The sequence below is a fragment of the Oscarella lobularis genome, chromosome 16, assembly GCF_947507565.1.
Source record: "Oscarella lobularis chromosome 16, ooOscLobu1.1, whole genome shotgun sequence".
NCBI lineage: Eukaryota > Metazoa > Porifera > Homoscleromorpha > Homosclerophorida > Oscarellidae > Oscarella > Oscarella lobularis.
This window is the reverse complement of record NC_089190.1, coordinates 2,023,201-2,044,709: the sequence shown is the minus strand read 5'-3', so window position 1 is coordinate 2,044,709 and position 21,509 is coordinate 2,023,201. Positions and strand designations below refer to the sequence as shown.

At 48.4% G+C, this 21,509-nt stretch overlaps 8 protein-coding genes and 1 long non-coding RNA gene across 13 annotated transcripts; 3 read left to right on the top strand and 6 right to left on the bottom strand.

The window, feature by feature from the left end:
- Positions 1–44: 44 nt before the first annotated feature.
- Positions 45–1,494, bottom strand: LOC136196646 (translocation protein SEC62-like). Of its 2 annotated transcripts, none has more exons than XM_065986244.1 (7): positions 1,267–1,494; positions 1,097–1,211; positions 884–1,028; positions 720–821; positions 609–669; positions 437–556; positions 45–386 (listed from the first exon to the last, which is right to left on the bottom strand). In XM_065986244.1, exons 1-7 carry the CDS (start codon positions 1,388–1,390, stop codon positions 178–180), a joined length of 876 nt encoding a protein of 291 aa, XP_065842316.1. In that variant the 5' UTR covers positions 1,391–1,494; the 3' UTR covers positions 45–177. The 2 variants fall into 2 exon arrangements, with proteins under 2 accessions (XP_065842316.1, XP_065842315.1); XM_065986243.1 differs by having other exon boundaries at positions 875–1,028; positions 1,267–1,474.
- LOC136196658 (uncharacterized) lies at positions 1,416–1,869 on the top strand. Its single transcript, XR_010672292.1, has 3 exons — positions 1,416–1,519; positions 1,573–1,623; positions 1,673–1,869. It is a non-coding gene; the product is annotated as an uncharacterized lncRNA (long non-coding RNA).
- On the bottom strand, positions 1,787–7,762 carry LOC136196628 (arginine-glutamic acid dipeptide repeats protein-like). Of its 4 annotated transcripts, none has more exons than XM_065986222.1 (22): positions 7,295–7,762; positions 6,684–6,727; positions 6,401–6,626; positions 5,895–5,965; positions 5,544–5,649; positions 5,402–5,492; positions 5,179–5,338; positions 5,043–5,126; positions 4,930–4,991; positions 4,804–4,864; positions 4,702–4,743; positions 4,479–4,589; positions 4,341–4,421; positions 4,131–4,284; positions 4,009–4,072; positions 3,918–3,949; positions 3,763–3,861; positions 3,666–3,709; positions 3,386–3,478; positions 3,220–3,315; positions 2,762–3,103; positions 1,787–2,710 (listed from the first exon to the last, which is right to left on the bottom strand). In XM_065986222.1, the coding sequence occupies exons 3-22, from the start codon at positions 6,579–6,581 to the stop codon at positions 2,000–2,002; spliced, it is 2,685 nt and encodes an 894-aa protein (XP_065842294.1). In that variant the 5' UTR covers positions 6,582–6,626; positions 6,684–6,727; positions 7,295–7,762; the 3' UTR covers positions 1,787–1,999. The 4 variants fall into 4 exon arrangements, with proteins under 4 accessions (XP_065842294.1, XP_065842295.1, XP_065842297.1 ...); XM_065986223.1 differs by having other exon boundaries at positions 6,695–6,727; XM_065986225.1 differs by lacking the exon at positions 7,295–7,762 and adding an exon at positions 7,023–7,093.
- LOC136196654 (ubiquinone biosynthesis protein COQ4 homolog, mitochondrial-like) lies at positions 7,457–8,330 on the top strand. The gene has a single exon (XM_065986252.1). The coding sequence runs from the start codon at positions 7,568–7,570 to the stop codon at positions 8,255–8,257; it is 690 nt and encodes a 229-aa protein (XP_065842324.1). The 5' UTR covers positions 7,457–7,567; the 3' UTR covers positions 8,258–8,330.
- Positions 8,174–9,383, bottom strand: LOC136196648 (diphthine methyl ester synthase-like). Its single transcript, XM_065986246.1, has 6 exons — positions 9,174–9,383; positions 9,061–9,124; positions 8,902–9,010; positions 8,690–8,850; positions 8,532–8,638; positions 8,174–8,476 (listed from the first exon to the last, which is right to left on the bottom strand). The coding sequence occupies exons 1-6, from the start codon at positions 9,367–9,369 to the stop codon at positions 8,259–8,261; spliced, it is 855 nt and encodes a 284-aa protein (XP_065842318.1). The 5' UTR covers positions 9,370–9,383; the 3' UTR covers positions 8,174–8,258.
- A 10-nt stretch (positions 9,384–9,393) lies between these two features.
- Positions 9,394–12,482, bottom strand: LOC136196630 (aspartic and glutamic acid-rich protein-like). The gene is made up of 8 exons (XM_065986227.1): positions 12,287–12,482; positions 12,163–12,237; positions 12,054–12,103; positions 11,942–11,995; positions 11,621–11,875; positions 11,430–11,564; positions 9,651–11,372; positions 9,394–9,604 (listed from the first exon to the last, which is right to left on the bottom strand). Exons 1-8 carry the CDS (start codon positions 12,459–12,461, stop codon positions 9,473–9,475), a joined length of 2,598 nt encoding a protein of 865 aa, XP_065842299.1. The 5' UTR covers positions 12,462–12,482; the 3' UTR covers positions 9,394–9,472.
- A 159-nt stretch (positions 12,483–12,641) lies between these two features.
- LOC136196634 (UDP-glucose 6-dehydrogenase-like) lies at positions 12,642–14,866 on the top strand. The gene is made up of 13 exons (XM_065986229.1): positions 12,642–12,815; positions 12,930–13,031; positions 13,078–13,113; positions 13,162–13,277; positions 13,333–13,457; positions 13,513–13,634; positions 13,693–13,840; positions 13,891–13,985; positions 14,039–14,169; positions 14,226–14,321; positions 14,373–14,413; positions 14,476–14,567; positions 14,623–14,866. Exons 1-13 carry the CDS (start codon positions 12,648–12,650, stop codon positions 14,794–14,796), a joined length of 1,446 nt encoding a protein of 481 aa, XP_065842301.1. The 5' UTR covers positions 12,642–12,647; the 3' UTR covers positions 14,797–14,866.
- Positions 14,867–15,088: 222 nt separating this feature from the next.
- On the bottom strand, positions 15,089–17,010 carry LOC136196647 (Y-box factor homolog). Its single transcript, XM_065986245.1, has 7 exons — positions 16,849–17,010; positions 16,315–16,424; positions 16,169–16,258; positions 16,051–16,114; positions 15,761–15,998; positions 15,633–15,699; positions 15,089–15,580 (listed from the first exon to the last, which is right to left on the bottom strand). The coding sequence occupies exons 1-7, from the start codon at positions 16,904–16,906 to the stop codon at positions 15,344–15,346; spliced, it is 864 nt and encodes a 287-aa protein (XP_065842317.1). The 5' UTR covers positions 16,907–17,010; the 3' UTR covers positions 15,089–15,343.
- A 47-nt stretch (positions 17,011–17,057) lies between these two features.
- LOC136196627 (msx2-interacting protein-like) lies at positions 17,058–21,501 on the bottom strand. Its single transcript, XM_065986221.1, has 12 exons — positions 21,366–21,501; positions 21,054–21,308; positions 20,515–20,873; positions 20,333–20,444; positions 20,179–20,261; positions 19,852–20,120; positions 19,505–19,630; positions 19,207–19,437; positions 18,423–18,876; positions 17,623–18,374; positions 17,376–17,534; positions 17,058–17,319 (listed from the first exon to the last, which is right to left on the bottom strand). The coding sequence occupies exons 1-12, from the start codon at positions 21,446–21,448 to the stop codon at positions 17,185–17,187; spliced, it is 3,018 nt and encodes a 1,005-aa protein (XP_065842293.1). The 5' UTR covers positions 21,449–21,501; the 3' UTR covers positions 17,058–17,184.
- Between the last annotated feature and the right edge of the window lie 8 nt (positions 21,502–21,509).

The window sequence follows — 21,509 nt, the reverse complement described above, 5'->3', positions numbered from 1 at the left end:
CGCGCAAGCCAAAAATCCGCGATGCGGATACGCAATCGTTTTCTCGCACGTCTCGCTTCTAAAATTAGATACAGTACGTGTAAGAAAAAACGTCGTTCTCTCTAACTCAATCTAACTGAAAAAGAGGATGGGCGTGGTCTCTTGACCACGTGGTGATGACATAATTAAATAAATCGCTTACTGCTGTTTTGTTCCTTCATCTTCTTCTTCTTGGTCATCGTCATCGTCCTCCTCCTCTTCACTATCCTCGTCATACTGATAATCAATCTTGTATGCAGGCTTGAACGATTCCCAAAAGCCGCAGTCTTCAGTCAAATTGGGAAGAATCCAAAAGTTATGAGTTCCGTGCGTAATAAGCCACACTCCTCCAAAAACGACGTACCTCACTAAAAAGAAAGTCGCATCCACAAAAAACGAATTTTCACTCAATTTTTACATAGTGCCACTGCAAAGAATACACTCAGCAGACCAGCTAATCCAGTGGAGAGATACCACACGCCCACTCTCATCTGAGTGGGCCACAGCGGAAAGAGAGACGCAGCCAGACAAGCCAGCACTAGCAAATGAGATAGCGGATTGTGTAGAACCCCTTCCCCTATAAATTTTACCAACAACAATTCCAATTACATATGTCCAAGGTCGAGTTGGACTATAGTTCCACACATACACCTATAAAATATATATTTTGTAATTAATTAATTAATTAAGGAGTCTCTTACCTCGTTTTCATCAATAAAAACTTGCTCTCTGTCATTGCAGACTTCAAGTTTATACTTTCTCTTCTTTGTTTTGCTACTTTCGTCCCCCTCTTGATCACTCACCTGCAAAAAATTAAAATTTTTAGTTGACCTCTCGTGGAAGACATTGCCCCTACATCCTTTGCCTTCTTTCCCTTCAGCTCCTCGTCTTTCTTTCCCTTCTTCCGTTTTCTTCCTCCAGCAGGATCCTGCTGAGCATCTTCAGCAGAATCCTTTTTCGGCTTCATTTCGACTTTGAGAGCCCGATAGAAGTATCCCTTAGCTAGCATTCTAATTAAATTAACACAGAAATAATAATAAGCGTACAGATACATATACAGATCTCAAATATTTTGAACCTGCCGCAAAATTTGACTGCCGCTTCTCTCGTTGGAAGATAGGGCCGATGGCGTGTCGAGGAGTCGCGTCTTGTCGCCCACGTTGACTCCAGAAGTTTGTCTACTGCTTTGGAGCCTAGTGAAAGTAGATTGTTGCGAATTGGAGTTTTACGCTTGTGTTTCTCGCCGACCGACGAAAATGTCCACTTTTTGGCCTTTGATTGTCGTCGATTTGCTTTTCACGTTGTATCGGAGCCACTTCACAACCGATTCTTCGGCTTTCCACTCCGCTTTTTGTTCAGGTGTTTGAGCCATTATTCTGTACCCGTAGCGCACTAGGAGGTGGCTCTCCTACACTCTCTCCTACACTCATTCATTGTTCTACTTGTACACTGTACTCTAACAATGGCCGATCAGCCCAATTGGTCTCATTTAGTCGGAAAGGTTTGCTCATCACCTGATTTTTAGTCGCTACAGTATTTGTGATGACACTGTAGACTGGAGAGGAAGCCAAGGCAGCCATCCTGCAAGACAAACCTGGCCTAAATGTAGCACGATTTCCTTCCTCAATCTTTCTTCTCACCGTATCTGCTCTAGGTCCAAATCGTTCCGGCTGATTCTATGGTCACTATGGACTATCGCACCGACAGGGTTCGCATCAACGTTGGCAAGGACGGCAAAGTGACCACGGCCCCAATAATCGGTTGAAACTGCCTTCGAGACAAGAACCTTTTTGCAGTGTGCTGTACATGTCTGTACGAAAAAAAATAAATAAAAAATTCACATCCATCTAACGACTAATGAGAAAATACGCAAACATTTATTGATCATGAAATCATCCGTATGTAAACTCAGGATAGCCCAGAATAAAGGTTCTCTACATTCCTACTACACTCACAAGAAAAATCCCTCCCCCCTACGTCGTCAACCTAATAACGACTCCGGCTGCCGACCCAACGTAGCCGCAGCCATCTGATGCTGCATAGCGCTATCATGCATCAATAATTCGCGACGAGCAAGTTCATACCGTTCTCGTTCTTGATGCGAAAAAACGACCTGATCACTCGGCGGTGGCGGCGGTGGCGGCGGCGGCGGAGGCGCCATTTGTTCGCCACCGCTATTAGGTAATCCTTGAAACGCCGCCGCTGCCGCCGCGGCGGCGGGATGAGCGTGAAACGGCCACTGCGCGCCGACCGCCGCAACGGCGGCGAGACGAGCGCGTTCAAAAGCGATAGACTGTTCTAAAAGGGCCTGCTGTTGTTGCTGCTGATGTTGCTGCATAGTCAAAGCGAGAGCGTCTAAAGGGGGGCCCTGTGGCTGTTGCGGAGGCGGCGGGGGAGGTCGCATAACGTTATCCTGTACGGAAAGGTTGAGGAAACCTTCGGGTATGCCGTAGGGAATCGGTAAGAGCGGCGACGACACCGCGTAGGGATAGCAGCTTTGAAGCATGGCTTGTTCCATTTGGAAGCGACGTAGGTCGTCGTTGCCGGTCGCCGCGGCGGCGGAAAGGATCGCGGTGTAGTCGTTGAAGTGGCGAACGGCGTCCGGATTCGGAATCAAGCCGGGGGGGAATCCCATTGGAACGCCAAGGAGAGGATACGGAAACGAGTACCACGCTCTCGGATCCGCTTCCAGCTGCGCATAAGGGATAAGAAAAGAGAGAGCGAATTTCGTTGGAATATATACCGTGGGAGCGACGGGTTCTTGGAGAATAGGCCGTTGGGGTGCCGGACGAATTCTCTGTCGCGGTGCCGTCGTCGTCGTCGTCGAGTCTTTGGCGACGGCGGCGGCGGACGCGGCGGCGCGATCTCGTTGACCCCCGCCGGCTTTCGGTCGACGTCCACTTCGACCTCTCCGCGTCGTCGCCGGTTCCTTTTTCGGACTGGCGACGCCGTTTTGAACAGCTGATCCGACGCTGCTGTCTTCCATGGAGCCGCCCGAACGATAGCTCGTTGCGAGGCTGTCTCGATCGCTCTCGTCGTCGCCGAGATTCGCTAAGTCATCGTCGGAACCGCTGAGATGAGCAGCCTAAGAAAAAAAAAAGACTATGGGAACCCGTAACAATAGAAGACCCCTCTAGGAAAAAAAGTTCTAAGTCATTCCGTAGTGTCTATCTATCTCTATTGAAATTTTCTTATGATCACCTTTGATCTCTTTCTTCGTTTGGACCGGCTCTTCTTCGGCTGACCTAGTCTCTTCTTCAGCGACGAATTGACGCCCGCCACGCCGTTCAGCCGCCTCTATGAACACGAAACGAGACGCCCATATGGTACTTCTTTCCGGTCCACCAAGTCTCCCATCGGAATTAACCTTCTGAAGGCGAGTCATGCGACGATCATTCCCAATTGGATCTTCGTCTTCGTCGTCATAGTCACCGACCACTCGTCGTCGTCTCATTCGTCCCTGAACCCCCCAAAAGAGAGGTAAAGATCCGGTTTGGTCTACGTATTTTTAGCTCCGCTAAAGACACTGAAACCTACACCAGTACATGTAGACTTAATTAATCAGTTTTGCTTGGGTGTGGTCAGAAGACCACACCACATCCAAGGAGGATAAATTTCTAAATAAGGATTCTGGTTTCCCATCTCACCTCTTCGCTGTTTTTTATTATGAAAGAGGGCGGACTTCCTTTGGCTAAAGGGGATTCTATTAGAGACAGGGTTTCCTCTTTGGGTTGTTGAGCTTACATTCGATCTGCATCATTTCGCCGTATTTTTTGAAGTATAGTCGACAGTCGGTGCACAGGATCACTTTGTCGAAGCCGGCATGATGCCAATCCTTGGATCCTAAAAGAAATTTTTAGTCGTCACCTTTCCGTTACACGAAGTCATTCAATTCAAACCTGTGGTGTAGCAATGACAACAGGCGTAGAGACTGTATAAACAAAAACCCGTCCACGCCCATTCTCGCAGCCATTCCGTCCCACTGTTTACCTCGATTCCCTTTCTCCGCTATCATCCGAATCGAAATCAGATTCGCACGCAGAACTCAATTCCACTAAGAGAAAGAAAATATACATTTAATCAATCAATCTCTATTATTTTTTCCCCCATACCGAAATCAAATCCGCTCATTTCGGCGGTCTTTCGACTGGCGACCCCACGAAGGCGTCGCCAGTGCATCACCTGACGTCGAGAGCGTCGATGGTGTCTCGAAGACAATGCAGATGACGTTCTTTTCCAGTGATAATAAAACTCCACCAGTTCACTCTAAGACAAGTGTGCATTGTCAATAAATAAATAAATAAATAAATTCGAATATATACCGTTTCTTTGTCCGGGAATAATTCCTTTTTGATTCGATGAAAATTCTTCCCGAACTGTCGCATTCCTTTCACGTAGCGTTTCTGGAAACAGTCGTCCCCCCCTGGTATCCATCTATTAGGCTAATGCGCGTCTCTCACCATGTCGCTGCAATTCCATTTGCTAACCGCCTCCTGAACGACAGCAGGAAGTTTGCCTTCTTTGAGCAAACGCTCAAAGGCTACGCCAACGTCGTACTCGCATTCGTGCAGCTGCAATCAATCAATCAAAAAATCAATAACATTATCGAAACGGAATCCGTATTTTGACTAAAACCCCTCGTCTCTAGGTATGCGACCCCTTATGTTTTATTCGGTCTCTCACCGTGTCGTAGGCCGCCTGAGTGACCAAATCACCAGAGGCAATCTGTCATCCCAATGAAAAGGAAGTTGAGACTCGATTAGGCACTTAGCCTCTTTTCCATACCTTCGACGCTTCGTCGAGATCGCCATCCGTTTTGTAGAACCCGTTTAGCTGTGCCATACTCCTAAACAGAAAAAGGAAGACGACGTTTTCGTGGTGGGAGGGGGGGCCCCCCGCGTATTTTCCAACCTGGACGCGTTTAGATAGACAATTAGGTCGTTGTCTTCCATTCCGGTCGATGGAGACCACAGCTGGGAAACCGACAATTCGTCGCTCGTTTCGACGAATTCTCGCTTTCTCACCAATTCGTCTTTCTCTTTCGTTTCGCTGTTGTCCTCCTCCTTCTTCTCCTCCTCGTCGCGACTTCGGCACTCGGGTAACGTCGTCTGGCGACGGGGGAGGAGGTGAAGAGGCGTCGAACAATGCGTAGGGTCTTACTTGGTGGGAGGGGCCGATACGAATTTCGCCTTTCGTACTGCTAATCAGGCGTCGCGTCTCCGGATTGTACGCGAAGAAGTAGAAAAAATTGTCTTCGTTCTTGCTGTAGTCGGCGAGATCGTCGATATTCGTTTTGGCGTCTTTGACGCTACATTTTCCCCTGCGAGGGAGGATGAGAGAAATGGTGGGGGCGGGGTCGAGTCGAAGGGCAGCGAAAACGAACCGAAGCAGTTTAGCCGGATACGCTTCGTACGTGTCGGAAAAGAATAATTCGCGCTGTTTCACTATCGAATTGTCGAAAACATTGTCGGGCCCTGCACCCGAGAAATGACATTTTTTATATTGAACTAAGCGTCCCAACGAACCTCGTTCGACTCGTCGATCGTGTATGAGCGGCTCGTAGACGGATTCCGGTACTTCGGACGGACGAAAGAACCAGCGAACATCGACGTAGACCGTGCCGCGTTTCGACTGAGAGAAAAGGGGGAGAAGAGAAATCGAAATGAGAGTCCCAGATGGGGGCCTTCGTGGATTCGTCTCGTTCGAGTGTCTAATTGCGCGAAATTAGTGTAGACAAGACCGTTTAACCATTGTTGATTGGCGATCGAGTCCGCGAGCGTATGTGGCTTCAACGCGACGAAGAGACAGGCGGTTTTTTCCCCCCCGGTTCGCGCCCCACTATGCCTTCTGCGTGTGTGGGGGGAGAAAGGGCTCACCGTATAGAACTCTTTGACCGAACATATGAAGTAGGGCACGTCGGGACGCCGACTATCGACGTAGACGCAATCTAACAAAAATGTGTTCACATAAGAAGAGAGTCTGCGTTCGCGTAGTCTGCTCGAAACTGCGTGTCCTAAAGAGAGCCACGTGCCTCGTCTCGTGGGGGGCTCCCGCATAAAAAAAACAGGCGCACGCGATCCGCGTGTCAATCGGATCTTCGATTACAGGGCGATTTTTTCTTCCTTTTTTTGGTTCGCCCCGAGTTCCCCTCCTACTTCAGCTGAAGTAGATTTCGTTCGTTCGTTCCCTCCCCTCGCCATTGTGGGAAATGTGGGCGGATAGGGGAGGGTGATAAAATCAAACAAATAAATGGGGGGGCCGAACGAACGCGTGCTGGTAGTCGCGCTTTCGCGACAGAACGATCGAACCGCGAATCGCCGACGCATCGCGCGCACGACGACCGATCGTTTTCCCGGCGAAGAAGAACGTGCGCTCGACTCACCACTCGGATAATAGACGCAACCGTCGTCGGAAGTGTAGCGGGCGAGTTGCCTGTCGCTTCCGGTCGTTCCGTTCACTTTCTGCCCCTTGGCCGGCGTTCGCGCTCCGTTCCGCGTCGCGCGACGACCGCGCCGGAACGAGCGCTGATCGCCGATCGAGTCCACTTCGCCGTTGTCGCTCATAACAGGGGGCCCCTCGCGCGCGACTTTATTATCGAGTCTCCTTTTCTAACGACAACAAAGGGATCGATAGGGCACGCTTGCGTTCCGTTCCGATTCTCGCACGTGCGGGAGACCTTTCCGCGAGTCTTTTTCCTCTTGCTTGCTCGCTAAGAACGAGAGAGAAGAAATTGCGTCCGTCCGATCGCCGAGCCTGCGCGCGTCTGTCTGGCGAACCCACCCCCAAACACTTTCGCTCCCCCTAAAACAATTCGAGGTGGAGCCAATCAAGCGGAAAAGGCCACCGAAGTGTCAGGCCGCGACGGCGACGCGTCGCCGACGCGATCGTTCGATACAAAAGCATCGAACGACTAATCGAACGATCGTTAGGGATTAGAAAGAGGAGGGGGGGAGGGGGAAAGGGGAGAGAGGCCGGCGCTGCGGGTGCGGCGAGTAAACACGAACCGAAGCTGGTGTGGCCTAGCGCCTTATTTGCGTTAGGCGAGTCCGTCGATAGGGCATCTATGGCTTGAGCTGTTGTTTAGAACGCAAGAGCGAACGAGTGGGAAACGCCAAAAGCGGGACGAGTAGGAGGAAATGGAGTACGTCGCGTCCCCCGCACTGCCACCGCCGCGTCGTCGCCCCCCCCCCCCTCTCTCTCCTAACTAAAGCCTCGGCTCCGGTAGCTAGTCTTACTAACGAGATAACGACTCGCTGATACGCGGACCGCCCTTTACCTCGATTCGATGCGTCTCGCGACGACGACGACGACGAAGCGCTGCTGTACGACGAGAACGAGAAGCGGAACCAGCAGCACGCAGTAAGCGTGATTCTAGAATTGTGATAACATTACCGAAAGTATGTGCCCTCTTAGACGCAAACTCCGCCACCTCCCTCGTTTAGCCAATCAGCGCTCGCTGGTCCACTTGTACCGTTATTCTAGTAGAGCAATTTCATTACTGTACATGCTCACGTAATGATGTTACGATCAACCGTAACAATAACAAAACATGACGCCGAAACGAATTCTCTACGCTGGTCACGAGCCGCTCTCGTCGTTGCAGCGTCTAGTTCTCGCCGGCGGATCTGCTTTGATGGCTCTCTACGATCCCGCGAGGTCGGACATGGTCGCGGCGCTCGGCGAAACGACGGGCGAATCGGCGCTGTTTCGAATGCAACGTCGAATGCGCGAAAGCGACGAAGGTCGGCGAATTTTGGAGGAAAAGCCGCGAATTAGCACGAAAACGATCGACCTCGAAAAACTGAGATCACTTCCGGAATCGAGTCTCGGTCATCGTTACGTCACTTTTCTCGGCGCCAATCACATATCTCCGGATACGCGACTACCGGTGAAATACGTCAGGGACCCGAATTTGGCTTACGTCATGACGAGATATAGAGAAATACATGATTTTGTTCACGCCCTGCTAGGAATGCCCGTATCGTTGCTAGGGGAAGTTGTTGTGAAGTGGTTTGAAATGATTCAGACCGGGTTGCCCATGACGACGCTTGCGTCGTTCTTTGGCCCGCTTCGATTGACCAATGAGGAACGAGTAGAACTTGTGACCGGTTACATGCCATGGGTCACGCGATCGGCGGTCAAAACGCAATTTCTCATGAATATCTACTACGAAAAGCGATTCGAACAGAATCTCGATGATTTTTATAAGGAAATTGGTTTCGTGCCTTATAAACCTTAGTTTACATTTTCGTCTCGTCGTACGTGAATGTCGTTTGATTTATTGCAAAGTATTTGAGCATTTCTATCTCCAAGTAATGCACGTTGCCTGCTATGATCAGCGAATGCAGGGGAGGGCCCATGTCGACGTCGACCATCTCGCTCACTTTGCCGCAAACAATCTTTTGACACTCTGACCCTATTCTCGCCAGACCCACGCAAATCGTTTCCTCGCTAAGGACTAGACGTCATATAATTAAATAGATTAATAATCCACGAGGCGGTTGAGATGTTACTCGAAGACTTTTGTCCTTTAGCTTTTCGCTGAGAAATCGCTTCTAGAAGCTGTTCTATTGCCTGGCTTACCGTCATATATCGAGGTGGTTCATACACCTTTCTACCCCTGGGGAAACTCTTAAAATATATATCCTAATGGGTGCTTATGTGTGTCTACTTCATCATATTTTCAACTGACTGCTCTTTGACTTTAATGTCGAGCAGACAGAGCGTGTGATGTCCGCGTTGTAGATTGGCTTCAATTTTGTCAATGTAACTCGACGGACGCCACGTGTCCGTCCAGAAAACAAACGAAACGGTCTCGCCAAAATTGTACAACTAAATCAACGAGAAACTATAAAAAATAAATATTATTTAATTTTTTCTCGCCTGTAGACCGCAACAGCCAATGGCACTCATAATCGACGCATTGTGTACGACTTGGTAGGGAATGCCGCGTTCGATGGCTCGAAGCACCAAGTCCGTGTGAGTCGTTGCCCTAAAAAGCCGAATTCACCTAGGAGACTTGAATTTCGACTCAATTTTCACCCGAACGGATCGCCGACGACGAGAAAAGCGACGTCTTCCTTCGTAGCGTCAGCCAATATGGTGTCTGCCGCATCGATAAGCTAGGTTATGAAATTTTAGGTATGTGTTGCGACCTGAGCTCTGTTCTACGAGATCCCGATCGGCTAGTATTAGTTCTCTTCCGTAGAATTCCTCGAGATCTTTCTTTTGCGACGTCAGAATGGACGTGTACGCTTCCAAATATGCTCGTTTGGCTGCTCGCACAAGTTTGAGGCCTTTGACGGTGATATCTTCGGCGTCGCCGAGGCCCAAACCGATCAAATAGAGCATTGTCCGAGGCAGGCTAACGCACGCTAAAGCCGGCGATAAAGTTTAATTAATTTCCACCTAGAAAGAAAGAAAAAAAAGATCAGGTAGATTTCACGTAAGGGATCTATATCTCGTCAAGTCTATTGTTGTTGTTGCCGTCTTCGTATTCTTGATTTTGGTCTTGGATTTCTTTCTGGTCTTTGTCCTTGTCATCCACGTTTTTTTCAAGTCGTTGAAGCTCTAATTCTTCCTCATTCTGCACAAAAATAAATAGATTCATACATAGAATCGTCTACGCAAACCTCATTAGCGGCGTCAATATTGGGATTTTCTTCCCAATCTCGAGTCTCGGCCATTCGTTGACCACCTCTCATTCCCCCAAGAATTCCCTCCTTATTTTCCTCTTCATCGATTATCTCCTCTTCCTTCTCGTCCGCGTTTCCCGGTTTTTGCCACTGGGCATCCATTTCCTCCTCCTCTTTCAACTGATTCTGCCACAACGTGTCATCGACTTCATTTTTCTTATTCTCGCCTTCCTCTCGTTCGTCGCGATCGTCGCGAGAATAAGCGTTCTTTCCGCCCGCCAAATCATCCGCATCGTCTTTCTCCCTCGCTTCTTCGTCGTTCAAATTGCGATTATTTATACCGTCAGGATCCTTCTCCTCCTCCTCTTCTCCGTTCTCGTCGCCGATAATAATTTCATCGTCGGTCTCTTTGCGATTTTCGTCTTCTTTTGTTTCCCCTTCCTCTTCGCTCTTGTCGTCAGCTCGAGTCTCTCCTTTGTCCTGCTCTTCCTCCTCTGTTTCTTTGTCCAGAACGTCGTTTTCTTTCGTCTCCTGTTCCTCTAATTCTTCGGGGTTTTCAACCTTTGCTTCTTCGTCTCCTTTCTTCTCGGCACCCTCTAGCTCTTTGACAAGCATATCATCTATTTCATTTTCACCTGTCTTTCGAAGAGGACCTCCCGCTCCTTCTCCGTTATCTTCTGTTGCTGTATCGTCTTCCTTTTCAACATCGTCCCTTTGAATTTTCTCAGATTCGTCTCTCTCAACGTCTCCATCTTCTTCTTCGTGAGTTTCTTTATTTAGCTCTTCTTTTTCTTGATTAGCTTTATCCGAGTCCTCTTCTTCATGATTTTCTTTATCCGCCTCCATTTCTTCTTGATTATCTTTATCCGAGTCGCCTTCTTGATTTTCTTTAACCATTTTCTCTTCTTCTTCTTCTTCTTCTTGCTTTTCTTTCTCCACAACCTCTTCTTCATGATTTTCTCTATCCGCCTCCACGTCTTCTTCTTCCTCTTCTTGATTAACTTTATCAGAGTCCCCCTCTTGATTTTCTTTATCCAGTTTCTCTTCTTCGTCTGTCTCTTGATTTTCTTCTTCCTGATTTTCTTTATCCACCTTCACTTCCTCCTTCTCTTCTTCTTCTTGATTATCTTTCTCCATATCTCCTTCGTCTTGATTTTCCTTACCCATTTCCTCTGCGTGTTTCGTTTGAGTCTTCTCAGCATCAATGTCGTTGGGTTGCTTCACGTCTTCGTCATTTTCATTTTCTTTTTCCACATTCCTTTCCTCTTGTTTTTCCTTCTCCTCATCACGTTCATTTGCTCTGTCTACAGTCTCAGCACCAACGTCGTCGTTCTGATTCTCTCTCTTCATATCCCTTTGAGTCTTTGTATCTCGGCTTTCCATAATCTCAACGTCTTCTTTCTTGCTCTGATTATAATGCGCATCTTTGCTCCTTCCTTTTAATAGCGCAGCTTTAGAAACACTTTTCCCACGACTAGACTTTTCCATCTTCACAACGCTCTTATCACCTTTCCCCTTTGGCTCAGCCAAACGTGTAGACCCCTTCTTCTTCTTCTCAGAAGCAGAACGAGATCCCGTCTGATGACTTAGGGTCTTGGAAGAAGACGGTTTCGCTTTTAGCGTCTTCTCCTCGCCATCATCTCCTTTAGATTTTTTCTTTACTGCAGTGGCAGTGGCACCAGCACCATTTTTCATCGATTTAAACTCCTCAATCAAAGCCTAGTTCCCACAGGGAAAAACATCAATAATTAAGATTCCAAATTAATTAACCAGTACCTGCTGTTTATAAATAGTATCTTTCATTTTGGAAATAATGCTGAGATATTCAACTGAATTTGATTTCTTAGCCGTGGCTCTACTTTGCTCCAGTTTGAGACTTTCATGTTCATTCTGCAACGACGTATGATCATCCTAAAAATCAATATTTAACAGAGCCCAGTCACCTTCAAAACAAACAAACAAAATACCTGCAGTCGAACATATTTCGAATTCAGCTCTTCAAGCTTGTCGCTCAATTTATCTCGTTCCTTTGACACGCCTTTCATCTTTTCCCCCTCGGTTTTGAGAGCGTCTTTGAGCAGAGAAATCTCCTTCTCCTTGCTCTCCTTCATATTCTGATAATCGGTCGAATGCTTTCGTCGCTCGGACGAGAATTGCAGCGATAATTTTTCGTGCGCGCCCTCCAGCTCCTCGTGCTTGTCCCGTAAGATTTCGTGCTCATTCTACGCGAGAAAAAATAAAAAATAAAAAATCTCCTCTGCCACGCCCATGCTCCGCGCCACACCCACTCGCAATTTATTTCGCTCGTCGAAGGAATTCTTCTGATCCTGTTCGACGCTCGCCTAAAATGTCAATTAATTAATTAATAAAATTTCGGAATGTCTGGATTTTTTTCCTTGCCTTGTACTCGTCGAAATCCCTTCGTAATCTTTCCTCTTCTTCGGCGTAGTCTAGTCGCGCAAGGGGCTCGCGTAAACGTTCGAGGAAGTCTAGTGCGTGATGTACCTACCTCGCTTCTGCTTCGATATCTCTTCGGCTCGCTTCGCCAACTCGCGTTCGGTGAATGCCTTCTGATCGATGACCGCTGGAGAGAAAAATGAACACTTAGCGGTCGCGCGAAACGGTCCGAATACTCTGTAGGTGCGTCGTGAGGTCCTCCGTCTGTTTGATGTACTGTAGCGTCCTTTTTTGGGACGCCGTAAGCTCGGAAGTCACTTTGCGATAGGCGAAGAAGCCGTAGCCGGCCAAGCCGACACCGACTAAGAAGACGGCGGCCTGGAACCACCACTTTTGACGTCTTCCGCCCATGAGATGACGCCGGGACTGAGCGCGTGCGCGAAATAGTCACCGATTAATAATTTTTCAATCTATATTTCGCGAAAAAAGTCGCGCGAAAGTGTTTTCGTGCATTTCGATATTTTTTATGCTTTTTCACAGAAATTTGTGCGTTTGAGAGTGATGTATACGGGCTTCAGATACCCTGCGATTTCCAGTATGTCTACTAGCAAGTGTTGTCGCATATGCTGCGTTGGAGCTGGCTATGTTGGCGGCTCGACGTGCAGCGTGATCGCGTGGAAGTGTCCCGAGATACACGTGACCGTCGTCGATCTCAATCAGGAGCGAATCGACAGCTGGAACTCGCAATCGCTTCCCATCTACGAGGTTAGACGACACTTTTGTTCTTACGCACTCCACGACGTCCTCGAACGCGTGCCGTTGTCGATTTCGAGTTGTATTCTACTCGAGTATACGGGTGCAAGAGTGACGCTTCTTTAGCCGGGACTCCTCGACATCGTGGAGAAATGCAGAGGAAAGAATCTCAAATTCTCAACGGACATTGATCAGTCGATCATCGAAGCAGATTTGATATTCATTTCTGTAAGAATTAAACACTCTGAAACCGATCTACGACACCCCTTTGCAGGTGAACACGCCCACCAAAACATTCGGCTTGGGAAAGGTCTAATATAAAATTTAATAATTTAAAAAATTAGACTTCGTTTTTTAGGGAAGAGCTGCTGATTTGAAGTACATTGAATCAGCAGCAAGACGAATTGCTGAAGTGGCGAATAGCAAAAAAATCGTGGTAGAAAAAAGTACAGTTCCAGTCAAAGCAGCGGAAAGGTTAATAAACTCAATAAATGAGACACTCTTAATTAATAGCAATGCTTGCTTATAGTATTTCAAGAATATTTGCTTCAAATCGAAAAGAGGGAGTCGAACTTGAAGTTCTATCTAATCCGGAATTTTTGGCCGAGGGAACGGCTATAAATGATTTATTGAATCCGGATCGCGTTTTAATTGGTTCGTACCCGCCAGCGCAAAGGCAACTTCGGATATTTTTAAAATTAAAATAAAGGTGGATCTGCTACAAGTTCGGGATACGCTGCCATGAAAATTCTCTCCCAAATCTACGAGCATTGGGTTGAGAAGGAGAGAATTATATTGACGAATACGTGGTCATCAGAACTCTCTAAATTGGTATATAGAAAAATCTCTCCTAGTGTGACGTGTATGTTTAATTTGTGACGTCGTGCAGGCCGCAAATGCTTTTCTCGCTCAGAGAATTTCGAGCATCAATGCAATGAGTGCGGTGTGCGAAGCAACGGGGGCTGACGTCACGGAAGTGGCTCATGCCATTGGAACGGACTCAAGAATTGGGGATAAATTTCTTAGAGCCAGTCTGGGTAAAACTTTTGATATCACTTTGTGTGTATGCAATTATTTTTTTGAATAGGATTTGGCGGTAGTTGTTTTCAAAAAGATATTTTGAATTTGGTGTATCTCTGTGAGGCACTAAATCTTCCGGAAGTTGCTGCCTATTGGAATCAGGTACCATAATCTAATATTTTACTATTTTGATTATTTGAAGTGTTTTTGTATAGGTGATTGCTCTGAACGACTATCAGAAGAGGAGATTCGCTAATCGAATCATCGGATCACTGTTCAACACGGTCACAGATAAGAAAATTGCTATTCTAGGCTTTGCATTCAAAAAAGATACGGCTGACACGAGGTACGAACTTACTACGTTGGAACATAAGGGGATTTTTTATGGGAATACTATACAAGGGAGTCCTCAAGTATTTACATCTGTAAATACTTGATGGACGAAGAAGCCCACCTAGTAATTTATGATCCCAAAGTCAGTAGGCAGCAAATTCTAAGGTACGCGAAATTGTTAACTCATTCCAATTATTAATTAATTAATTATATTAGTGATCTAAAGCATCCTACGATATCTGATAATCCTAGCAGAGGTATAATGCTCGTACTACATCTCAACGTCTTCAAAGACTATTTCTTAATTAATTAAATTTAGTTGATAAGCTCGTCTCCGTTACGGACGATCCTTATTCGGCCACTCAGGGTGCTCATGCATTTGCAATCTGCACCGAATGGGATCTATTCAGGGTCGGGAATCGATAAAATTTTAATTGCATTTAATTTTTTTGTTTGTGGTGTCTAGACTCTTGATTATCAGCGAATTTACGATGGAATGTTGAAACCGGCTTTTGCGTTCGACGGTCGCGTTCTTCTCGATCACGATCGATTGCACGATATCGGATTTCAAGTGGAAACGATCGGGAAAACGGTCGGGCCGCGAGAATTGTGCTTGGCAACGACGCCACCGCCCCCGTAAAGAAACTCGCGTTGAATTCATTGCATGAGCAGGGATTTGCACGAAATAAATCGAATAGCAGTTCGTTGAACTCGCTCGTAACGCGAAAAACGCGTCGTTGAGTCGTACTGTACGCGCGCATTCGTCAATGAATTCGGGTGCTAGGCTAAGGTTACGCGCGAAGGAGGCCTCACCTTCACAGATGCGTCGTCGCGAATCGAGGCCAGCACGAAGAAGAAGAAGAGTACGAGTTCATCTGCGCAAAAAATAAAAGAAAGACGACGTTTAGATTTACGGCACTTCGTTACCCGTATTTATCAGGATGGCGCCTTTATTGATGGATCAACAGATAGACGGGGAGCGAGGTCTTAAAATAACGCTGCAACGAAAGTAAACAAAAAAACGCACCCCTTCAAAGATACACAAAACGATAACAGCATGCAAGAGAGAGAGAGAGACTAATATGATGACGATGATTGATGATGACGACAGAATGAAACAAACGAATGAACGTCTGAAACAGCAAAGGTCTCGAGACTCGACTGGCTTTCATCCCTCCCCAGTGCAATCAGTCCTTGCTCTCCTGCGGCTGAGCCCTGTCGTCTCCCCCCTCGTTTTCCCCGGTCTCTTCAGCCTCCTCGTCTTCCTCGCGTCGACGCCCGCCACCGCGTCCTCCTCTTCCTCTCCCGCGTCCGCGCCAGCGACGTCCGCCGCGACGTCCGCGCCCGCGACCGCGTCCTCGTCCGCGATACGGTCGATCAGTCTCACCACCCCCATCGTATTCCTCATCCTCCTTAGGGGGAGCCTTCAAGGAATTCATCACCAAAGATTATATATAGTATATAGATTATATCTACCTCTTCTTCTTGAGGGCGGGAGTCATACTGATCCTGGTATCGGTCCCTACGCTGTCGGCCGCCACGTCTACGCGAAAGGAACTCCTCAAGGGGGGGCCCCCTCCTCACTACAGTACTACTCTCTCTACCTGACGGTTCTTCCACGAGGACGGCGACCTCCGCCCCCTTCCTCATCCTGTCCCCTTCTGTTCTCTCGTTCTGGCTCCGGTTCTCTTTCTCTTTGATCTTGTTCTGCAAACTCGTCTCTGTCTCCGTCGTTGCGATCTCGGCTGCGATAGCCGCCGCCGCGGTAGTAGCCACGACCGCCGCGTCCGCGTCCGCGGCCTCGTCCGCGGGATCGCCAGCCACGCCCCTGTCGCTTCATAGCTAAAAATCAATAATTATATAATAAAAAAATTGATGATGGGAATGAATGTACGGGCGTATTTGCTTCCTTGGACGAAACTTCCGTTGGGTCCCGTTACGTTGATAGCTTCTGGGCCCTGAAAAAAAGGTTTCGTCAAAAATGTTAATTTTTCAAAAAGAATGGATTCTACCTTTTCGCCCTCGTGAACTTCGAATTCTACCGTTTCGCCTTCGCCGACGCTTCTCAAATACTTTTTAGGATTGTTCTTGATGATGGCAGTCTAGAGAGACCACGTGGCGCATGTATTATATGGTGGTGCCACGCCCCCCTTCTCACTTGATGGATGAAAATGTCCTCTTTCGTGTCTTTGCGATTGATGAAACCGTAGCCGGACTTCACGTTGAACCATTTGACCGTGCCGAGAACGCGAATCGTCGTTCGGGTTGCTAGAAAGGCGGGCGAACCGGCGCCATGAATGAATTGCGTAGCACGGGGAGCGAGAGGAAAGCGCGTGCGGCAAAAATCACACGCGCGACTAGGGAGCGAGTGCAAAAGGCGCACGATCGAGGGGCGGTTCGTCGGTTTTGCGAGAAAATTCAGCGATGCGGAGCCGCGATCGCGGGATTCGGGGCACGCTGTAACAGCTGGGATGCATTGGCGTGAAATCGCGCTCGCCAAACGTACACAAACGACGCGAATATCGCGAAGCTGAGAGATAGCACGTGGTTTTTTCTCGTGCAAACCACTATCCGTAATCGGTTTCGCAAATCGCTTGCTCTGCACGGCCCTTTTCGACGCGTAAAAACTCGCTCGCGACGAGGGTTACAAAAGCGGGGGCCCCTACGAGGAAACGCGACGATTGCGACTCACCGGGCAGGTCATCTTGAGTCTGCTCTTCTTCGGGGGAAGGCTCCTTGTCGTCCGACATTCTTGGTGTTGTTTCGGCGCTTCCTCGATGTTGTGCGTGCGACGGGGCGATGTGTGTGTGCTCTTACGCGCTGTTCATAGATGGTGCCGCCTTCTGCGCATGCATCGACCACGCATTGGCGTCGCGTGGTGCAAGACCGCCACAACGCATGCGCGTTCGACAAGCCATTGATTATTCTAAACACAAAAGATCTAAAAGAATTTTGTTCTGTGCGTACAAAAAAGTGCAACAATAAAACGTCGAACATACGGAAGGACACCGATAGACCAAACAGCGCGTCACATGGTAGCCACGACTATCATAAGATGACCATTGACAGGGGTATTTTCCAACAAGTCGAGAGCACATTGGGAGAGATGGGCTTGAGTAAAATCACACGGCGGAAAAATATGCAAAACATATTCTCCAGGATACTAAAATAAAAAATAAAATATGTATGAAAGTAATATACCAATGAGATTATACGTACTGAACTTCCGGGTGGCGGTTTCATATTAACAATCCCTGCAGCCTGCTTCTGCTGCAGATAATGAATGAAATCCGTTCGCATCGCTTTCGTTTGGCAATGAACGTCCAAGGGATCGCGTCCACAAGGAAGAGCCAATAAAATGCAATGCTCAGTCTCACTCTAAAAAAAAAAATTTTGGAAAGTTAGCATCTTCTCTCTGGTTCCCCAACCCAAGACTCTAGCCTCACTAAAACTAAGCTCGCTCTACCTGCATCCGTTTGGCGACGCCGTCCAGCTGCGAGGGATCAAGTCGCATGCGCTGGACAATCTTCAACGATGGCACAAGCGAGGGCACAGGAAATCGCGGCAAAGACACCTCCCCAAGCGTCCGATTTCCCGCCAAATAGTGCATCTGCACGGCAACGAGATGATCCTTCAGCGCCAAGTGCCCCTGCCAGACGACGGGATAGCGTTGGAGCAAAAGCTGGGGTATATCCGGTGGTTGTATCTGCGCTGAAAGAACGCCTGCAGCCGGCAACGTCGCCGCCGCCGCATAAGCCGTCATTGCAGCAGATATTGAATCAGTGGCGGTGACGGCGGCGGCGACGGCGGCGGAGGATGTAGCGGCGGCACTAGTTGCTTCCGGCTCAGGTCTCAATTGGGAATTGAATGAAGAAAAGACGGGATCGCTTTGGACGTGATCGCTTGAGTATTCCGCAGCTTGTTCGTCACCTTTGACTGGTTCCGTTGCTTCCGTGTTGATTTCGCCGTCTTCTGCTGCTGATTCGGCGGTTGTGATTACGTTTTCATCCTCCGGGTGTCTAGAATCGGATTGCGACGGAGAGAAAGTCTTTTCCGGAGGCGGCGGTGCCGACGAAGCCGAGTCCACGTCGTCGCGGCCACGGCCACCGCGACGACGGTGTTGATCTGAATCATTGAATTGACGACGCTTGTGACGTACGACGTCGTCGTCGCCGCCGTCAGAATCCCGTCTTCGTTTGTGCTCACTAACATCCACATCTATAATAATAATTAGAATATATAATATATATTAAGAAAGCCTAATACCTTCATCTCTACTCCTTCTCTTCTCCCGTTTTCGCTTTTTCTCGTCCACCTCCTTTTCTTCCTCCTCCTCTTCTTCCTCATCCCGATGACGTCGATGATGATGATGACGATGATGGTGATATTGCTGATATTTCCTATTTCCACCGTGATCCCGACGTCGCGTCCCCTCCTCCATTTCACCGTCATCTTCTTCTTCCCTGTCTCGTCTTTCGTCTCCTTCGCTTTCACTCCGCGGCGGCGGAAGTGGCGGAAGTGGCGGCGGCGACGCCAGATCGTCGTTATTCGCCTTGGATCGTTGCTTTCTTCTCTCCCGTCGTCGATCGTCGTCGCGCGACGACGAAGCGACGGGGGGCGGCGAGTCGTCGCGACGATGTCCGGGTCCAAAGATATGCGTGAACTGATCCGTAAGTTCGTCGACAAATTCCTTTTGGCTGGAGTGATTGGCAAAGTCAATCTATTCACGGCATCACATGTCAGAATAATAAGCGGTCGTAAAATGGTGATAATATCAACCAAATTTTAACCATATCCCCATGTTATATTCAATTCTCCGCTCGTCGAATAAAGAAACCATTTTGATTAGGTCATGCAAAATTTTTTTGGGGGATCAAATCATCGACCACAAAGAAAATGAAAAATTCCATTTCTCAATTCTTTGCCTTTCCCAAAAAAAACCAATTAAAATATCAATCGCTTGGATCTCCCAATAAATCTTGGTTAATATTAACATCACCATCATGGACAACAACAACAACAACAACAAATAGAATCAATCGCATCTTGCCTTGAGTCGACCTCCCCGACTGAAAGCCATTCCCCGCATCGCCTCATTGGCTCGTTCCGCTTCGTCGACTCGTTCAAAAACGATCAGAGCCGTGTCCAGATATTTGTCCACGTACACTTCCACGATGCGTCCAAAACGACTGAACTGACGCAAGATGTAGCGCTCCGACGTCGCAAAACCAATGTTGTCCAGCCACAGCCCATTGGTCGACGGTTGACGACTGAATCCAATCTAATGGAGGAGGAGGAGGAGGAGGAGGGATGCTTTCGAACACAGCGCGACGTCATTGCACACCCACCCTGAGTCGCGTTTCTCCCATTGTGTAGCGTTCAAATTTGCGTTTGATTCGGCACGCTTCTCGAATGCTTGCAAAGCGTACAAAGGCGTAGTTGAACGGCTGTTGGCGATCCTTCACATCAACATCCTAGCCAATAACCAATAATACTAATCAGTGTACAAAGTCAAAACTAAAGAATAAATATTCAAAGCCTCTTATGTATATACTGAGACCCTATGCAAAAGCAGTCTGAAAGGGTCTACAATGAGATGAGACTAAAATCTCTTAGGAGAGAAGGTTCTAGACATAGGAAATCTTTACGCTTTGTACATGCAATACTATGCGCACCTATTGCTATTTCGTCTTACCAATACGCGGCAGTGCTGATTGAAAAGCTTTTTGACGTCACCAGGCGTAAAACGGCGCTCAAGATTTCCAACCCAGAGCGTCCGCGACGCTTCCATGCTATACTCCTCCTCGTCGTCAATCATTCGACTGCCGTGATGATTCCCCGCCGCCGCCGCCGCCGTCGTCATCGACGACGACGACGCTGACCCCACGCCTCCGCGATCGCGATGATGATGATGATGATAGTGAGACGACGATCCGTCTCCACCCTTATCATTGCCACCAATTTCTAAGGAAGCCCAAAACGTATTGCACGTGCCATCCGAGAGATTCTCCACAAGCCACACCTTCCCGGAAGGACACTTTCAAACGATTTCCGTGAAACTTTCGTCCGATCAACTCCTTTTTTGCGTGATAGGCGTCCGTCGCACTGCAAATGCAAATCGAAGGGAAGAAAGTCAAAGAAAAGAAATGTTATGATCGCTTCTGTGGTCTCCCTACGATTGAAATTTGATGACGCCTTTGAGAATGCCACCACGTTTGTCCAACGCCGTATCCAAGTAGCCACTAAGCTTCTTGCACTCGTGATGCAATCCCTCAAATATTCCCTTCTCTAACGCATTCCCCCAATACATATATATTGCTAATCAGAAAAAATATAGATTTTCATCGATCAATCTTGCCTGATGAATGTTGATCTAAATTTTCTATCAATAGACAGTTGGTCGGTTTTTCGCCACTTCCCGTTCCGCCACCACTGTGTTGACTTCCGCCCCAACTGATATCCTGCGTTTCTCCAGCCGCATCTCGTCGTTTCGGTGACCATGGCGACCGTGTCCTCAAAGGGGGGCTCATCGATCGCGACGCACTTCGAGCGCCGCCCCCGCCCCCGCGTTTGTAATGAGGTCCTGAGTCGGATGGAATTCGATGGCGCGAATGCGATTGATATTTGGATTTTTGATGACCGCCACTCCAACGGTCATTTCGTCCAGAAGGCGACAATGGGGCCCCGCCTCCTCCGCCTCCACTTCTCGAATAGTCCCTAGGAAAAAGGAGGCGTACCCGGAAATAAATCTCACTATTCGACAGAAAAACTAAGAAAAAAACGCGAAAATTTCACGGAATCGAAGCATTATTGATCTCGCGATGCGCAAAGTGTCGCTAGGGATGATCGCACCTATGTGAGGCCCCCCTCCAAAAAAGGAACCCACGCGCATCGTACCCGTCGTCGCCGCCGCCGCGTCTCCATCCGCTTCCTCCGTCGCCGCCGCCGCTCAAACGATTATGATGCTGTGCTGCGGAGACGAATCGCGAGCCCGGTTCGTTGTAATTGGAACGCAGCTCGCGCGATCCGAGCTCGAGCTTCGATTCGTGCGCTTTGACGGCGCTTTTGATGTCGACAAAGTCGACGAAGGCCGCGCGACCGCCGTCGGCGGCACGACGAGGCAGAATGCGCACCGATTCGACTCGACCGTATCTGCGCGGGGAGAGGACACACGTTCGATTGCCACGCCCATTCGCGTTCTTCGCTCGCCTCGAGAAGAAGTTGATCACTTGGCGGTCGTCGACCGATTCGGGTAGGTTGCCGACCCACAGGTGACGCGTTTCGCGTACCATCGTCTCTTCCGCGCACAGTCCAAGTGGTGATGTGAAAGCGAAAGGTAGTCTAGTAGACGAA

What these genes read in the sequence shown, in the direction of transcription:
- LOC136196646 (XM_065986243.1), bottom strand. Translation starts at nt 1,390, where the DNA reads ATGGCTCAAACACCTGAACAAAAAGCGGAGTGGAAAGCCGAAGAATCG. An exon ending in AAAAGTGGACATTTTCGTCG is followed by an intron (nt 1,212 to 1,266) that starts GTCGGCGAGAAA and finishes TACTTTCACTAG; the next exon opens with GCTCCAAAGCAGTAGACAAA. An exon ending in GCAGTCAAATTTTGCGGCAG is followed by an intron (nt 1,029 to 1,096) that starts GTTCAAAATATT and finishes TAATTTAATTAG; the next exon opens with AATGCTAGCTAAGGGATACT.
- LOC136196628 (XM_065986222.1), bottom strand. Translation starts at nt 6,581, where the DNA reads ATGAGCGACAACGGCGAAGTGGACTCGATCGGCGATCAGCGCTCGTTC. An exon ending in TTGCGTCTATTATCCGAGTG is followed by an intron (nt 5,966 to 6,400) that starts GTGAGTCGAGCG and finishes CATTTTTGTTAG; the next exon opens with ATTGCGTCTACGTCGATAGT. An exon ending in CGGTCAAAGAGTTCTATACG is followed by an intron (nt 5,650 to 5,894) that starts GTGAGCCCTTTC and finishes CTTTTCTCTCAG; the next exon opens with TCGAAACGCGGCACGGTCTA.
- LOC136196654 (XM_065986252.1), top strand. Translation starts at nt 7,568, where the DNA reads ATGACGCCGAAACGAATTCTCTACGCTGGTCACGAGCCGCTCTCGTCG.
- LOC136196648 (XM_065986246.1), bottom strand. Translation starts at nt 9,369, where the DNA reads ATGCTCTATTTGATCGGTTTGGGCCTCGGCGACGCCGAAGATATCACC. An exon ending in TCTCGTAGAACAGAGCTCAG is followed by an intron (nt 9,125 to 9,173) that starts GTCGCAACACAT and finishes TCGATGCGGCAG; the next exon opens with ACACCATATTGGCTGACGCT. An exon ending in TTGGCTGTTGCGGTCTACAG is followed by an intron (nt 8,851 to 8,901) that starts GCGAGAAAAAAT and finishes TCGTTGATTTAG; the next exon opens with TTGTACAATTTTGGCGAGAC.
- LOC136196630 (XM_065986227.1), bottom strand. Translation starts at nt 12,461, where the DNA reads ATGGGCGGAAGACGTCAAAAGTGGTGGTTCCAGGCCGCCGTCTTCTTA. An exon ending in GGGATTTCGACGAGTACAAG is followed by an intron (nt 11,996 to 12,053) that starts GCAAGGAAAAAA and finishes TTGACATTTTAG; the next exon opens with GCGAGCGTCGAACAGGATCA. An exon ending in ATATTGACGCCGCTAATGAG is followed by an intron (nt 9,605 to 9,650) that starts GTTTGCGTAGAC and finishes ATTTTTGTGCAG; the next exon opens with AATGAGGAAGAATTAGAGCT.
- LOC136196634 (XM_065986229.1), top strand. Translation starts at nt 12,648, where the DNA reads ATGTCTACTAGCAAGTGTTGTCGCATATGCTGCGTTGGAGCTGGCTAT. An exon ending in ATTTCTTAGAGCCAGTCTGG is followed by an intron (nt 13,841 to 13,890) that starts GTAAAACTTTTG and finishes TTTTTTGAATAG; the next exon opens with GATTTGGCGGTAGTTGTTTT. An exon ending in CCGAATGGGATCTATTCAGG is followed by an intron (nt 14,568 to 14,622) that starts GTCGGGAATCGA and finishes TGTGGTGTCTAG; the next exon opens with ACTCTTGATTATCAGCGAAT.
- LOC136196647 (XM_065986245.1), bottom strand. Translation starts at nt 16,906, where the DNA reads ATGTCGGACGACAAGGAGCCTTCCCCCGAAGAAGAGCAGACTCAAGAT. An exon ending in AGGACATTTTCATCCATCAA is followed by an intron (nt 16,259 to 16,314) that starts GTGAGAAGGGGG and finishes TGGTCTCTCTAG; the next exon opens with ACTGCCATCATCAAGAACAA. An exon ending in CCAAGGAAGCAAATACGCCC is followed by an intron (nt 15,999 to 16,050) that starts GTACATTCATTC and finishes ATTGATTTTTAG; the next exon opens with CTATGAAGCGACAGGGGCGT.
- LOC136196627 (XM_065986221.1), bottom strand. Translation starts at nt 21,448, where the DNA reads ATGGTACGCGAAACGCGTCACCTGTGGGTCGGCAACCTACCCGAATCG. An exon ending in GGCGTCATCAAATTTCAATC is followed by an intron (nt 20,262 to 20,332) that starts GTAGGGAGACCA and finishes TTGCATTTGCAG; the next exon opens with TGCGACGGACGCCTATCACG. An exon ending in GAGAAGGAGTAGAGATGAAG is followed by an intron (nt 18,375 to 18,422) that starts GTATTAGGCTTT and finishes TTATTATTATAG; the next exon opens with ATGTGGATGTTAGTGAGCAC.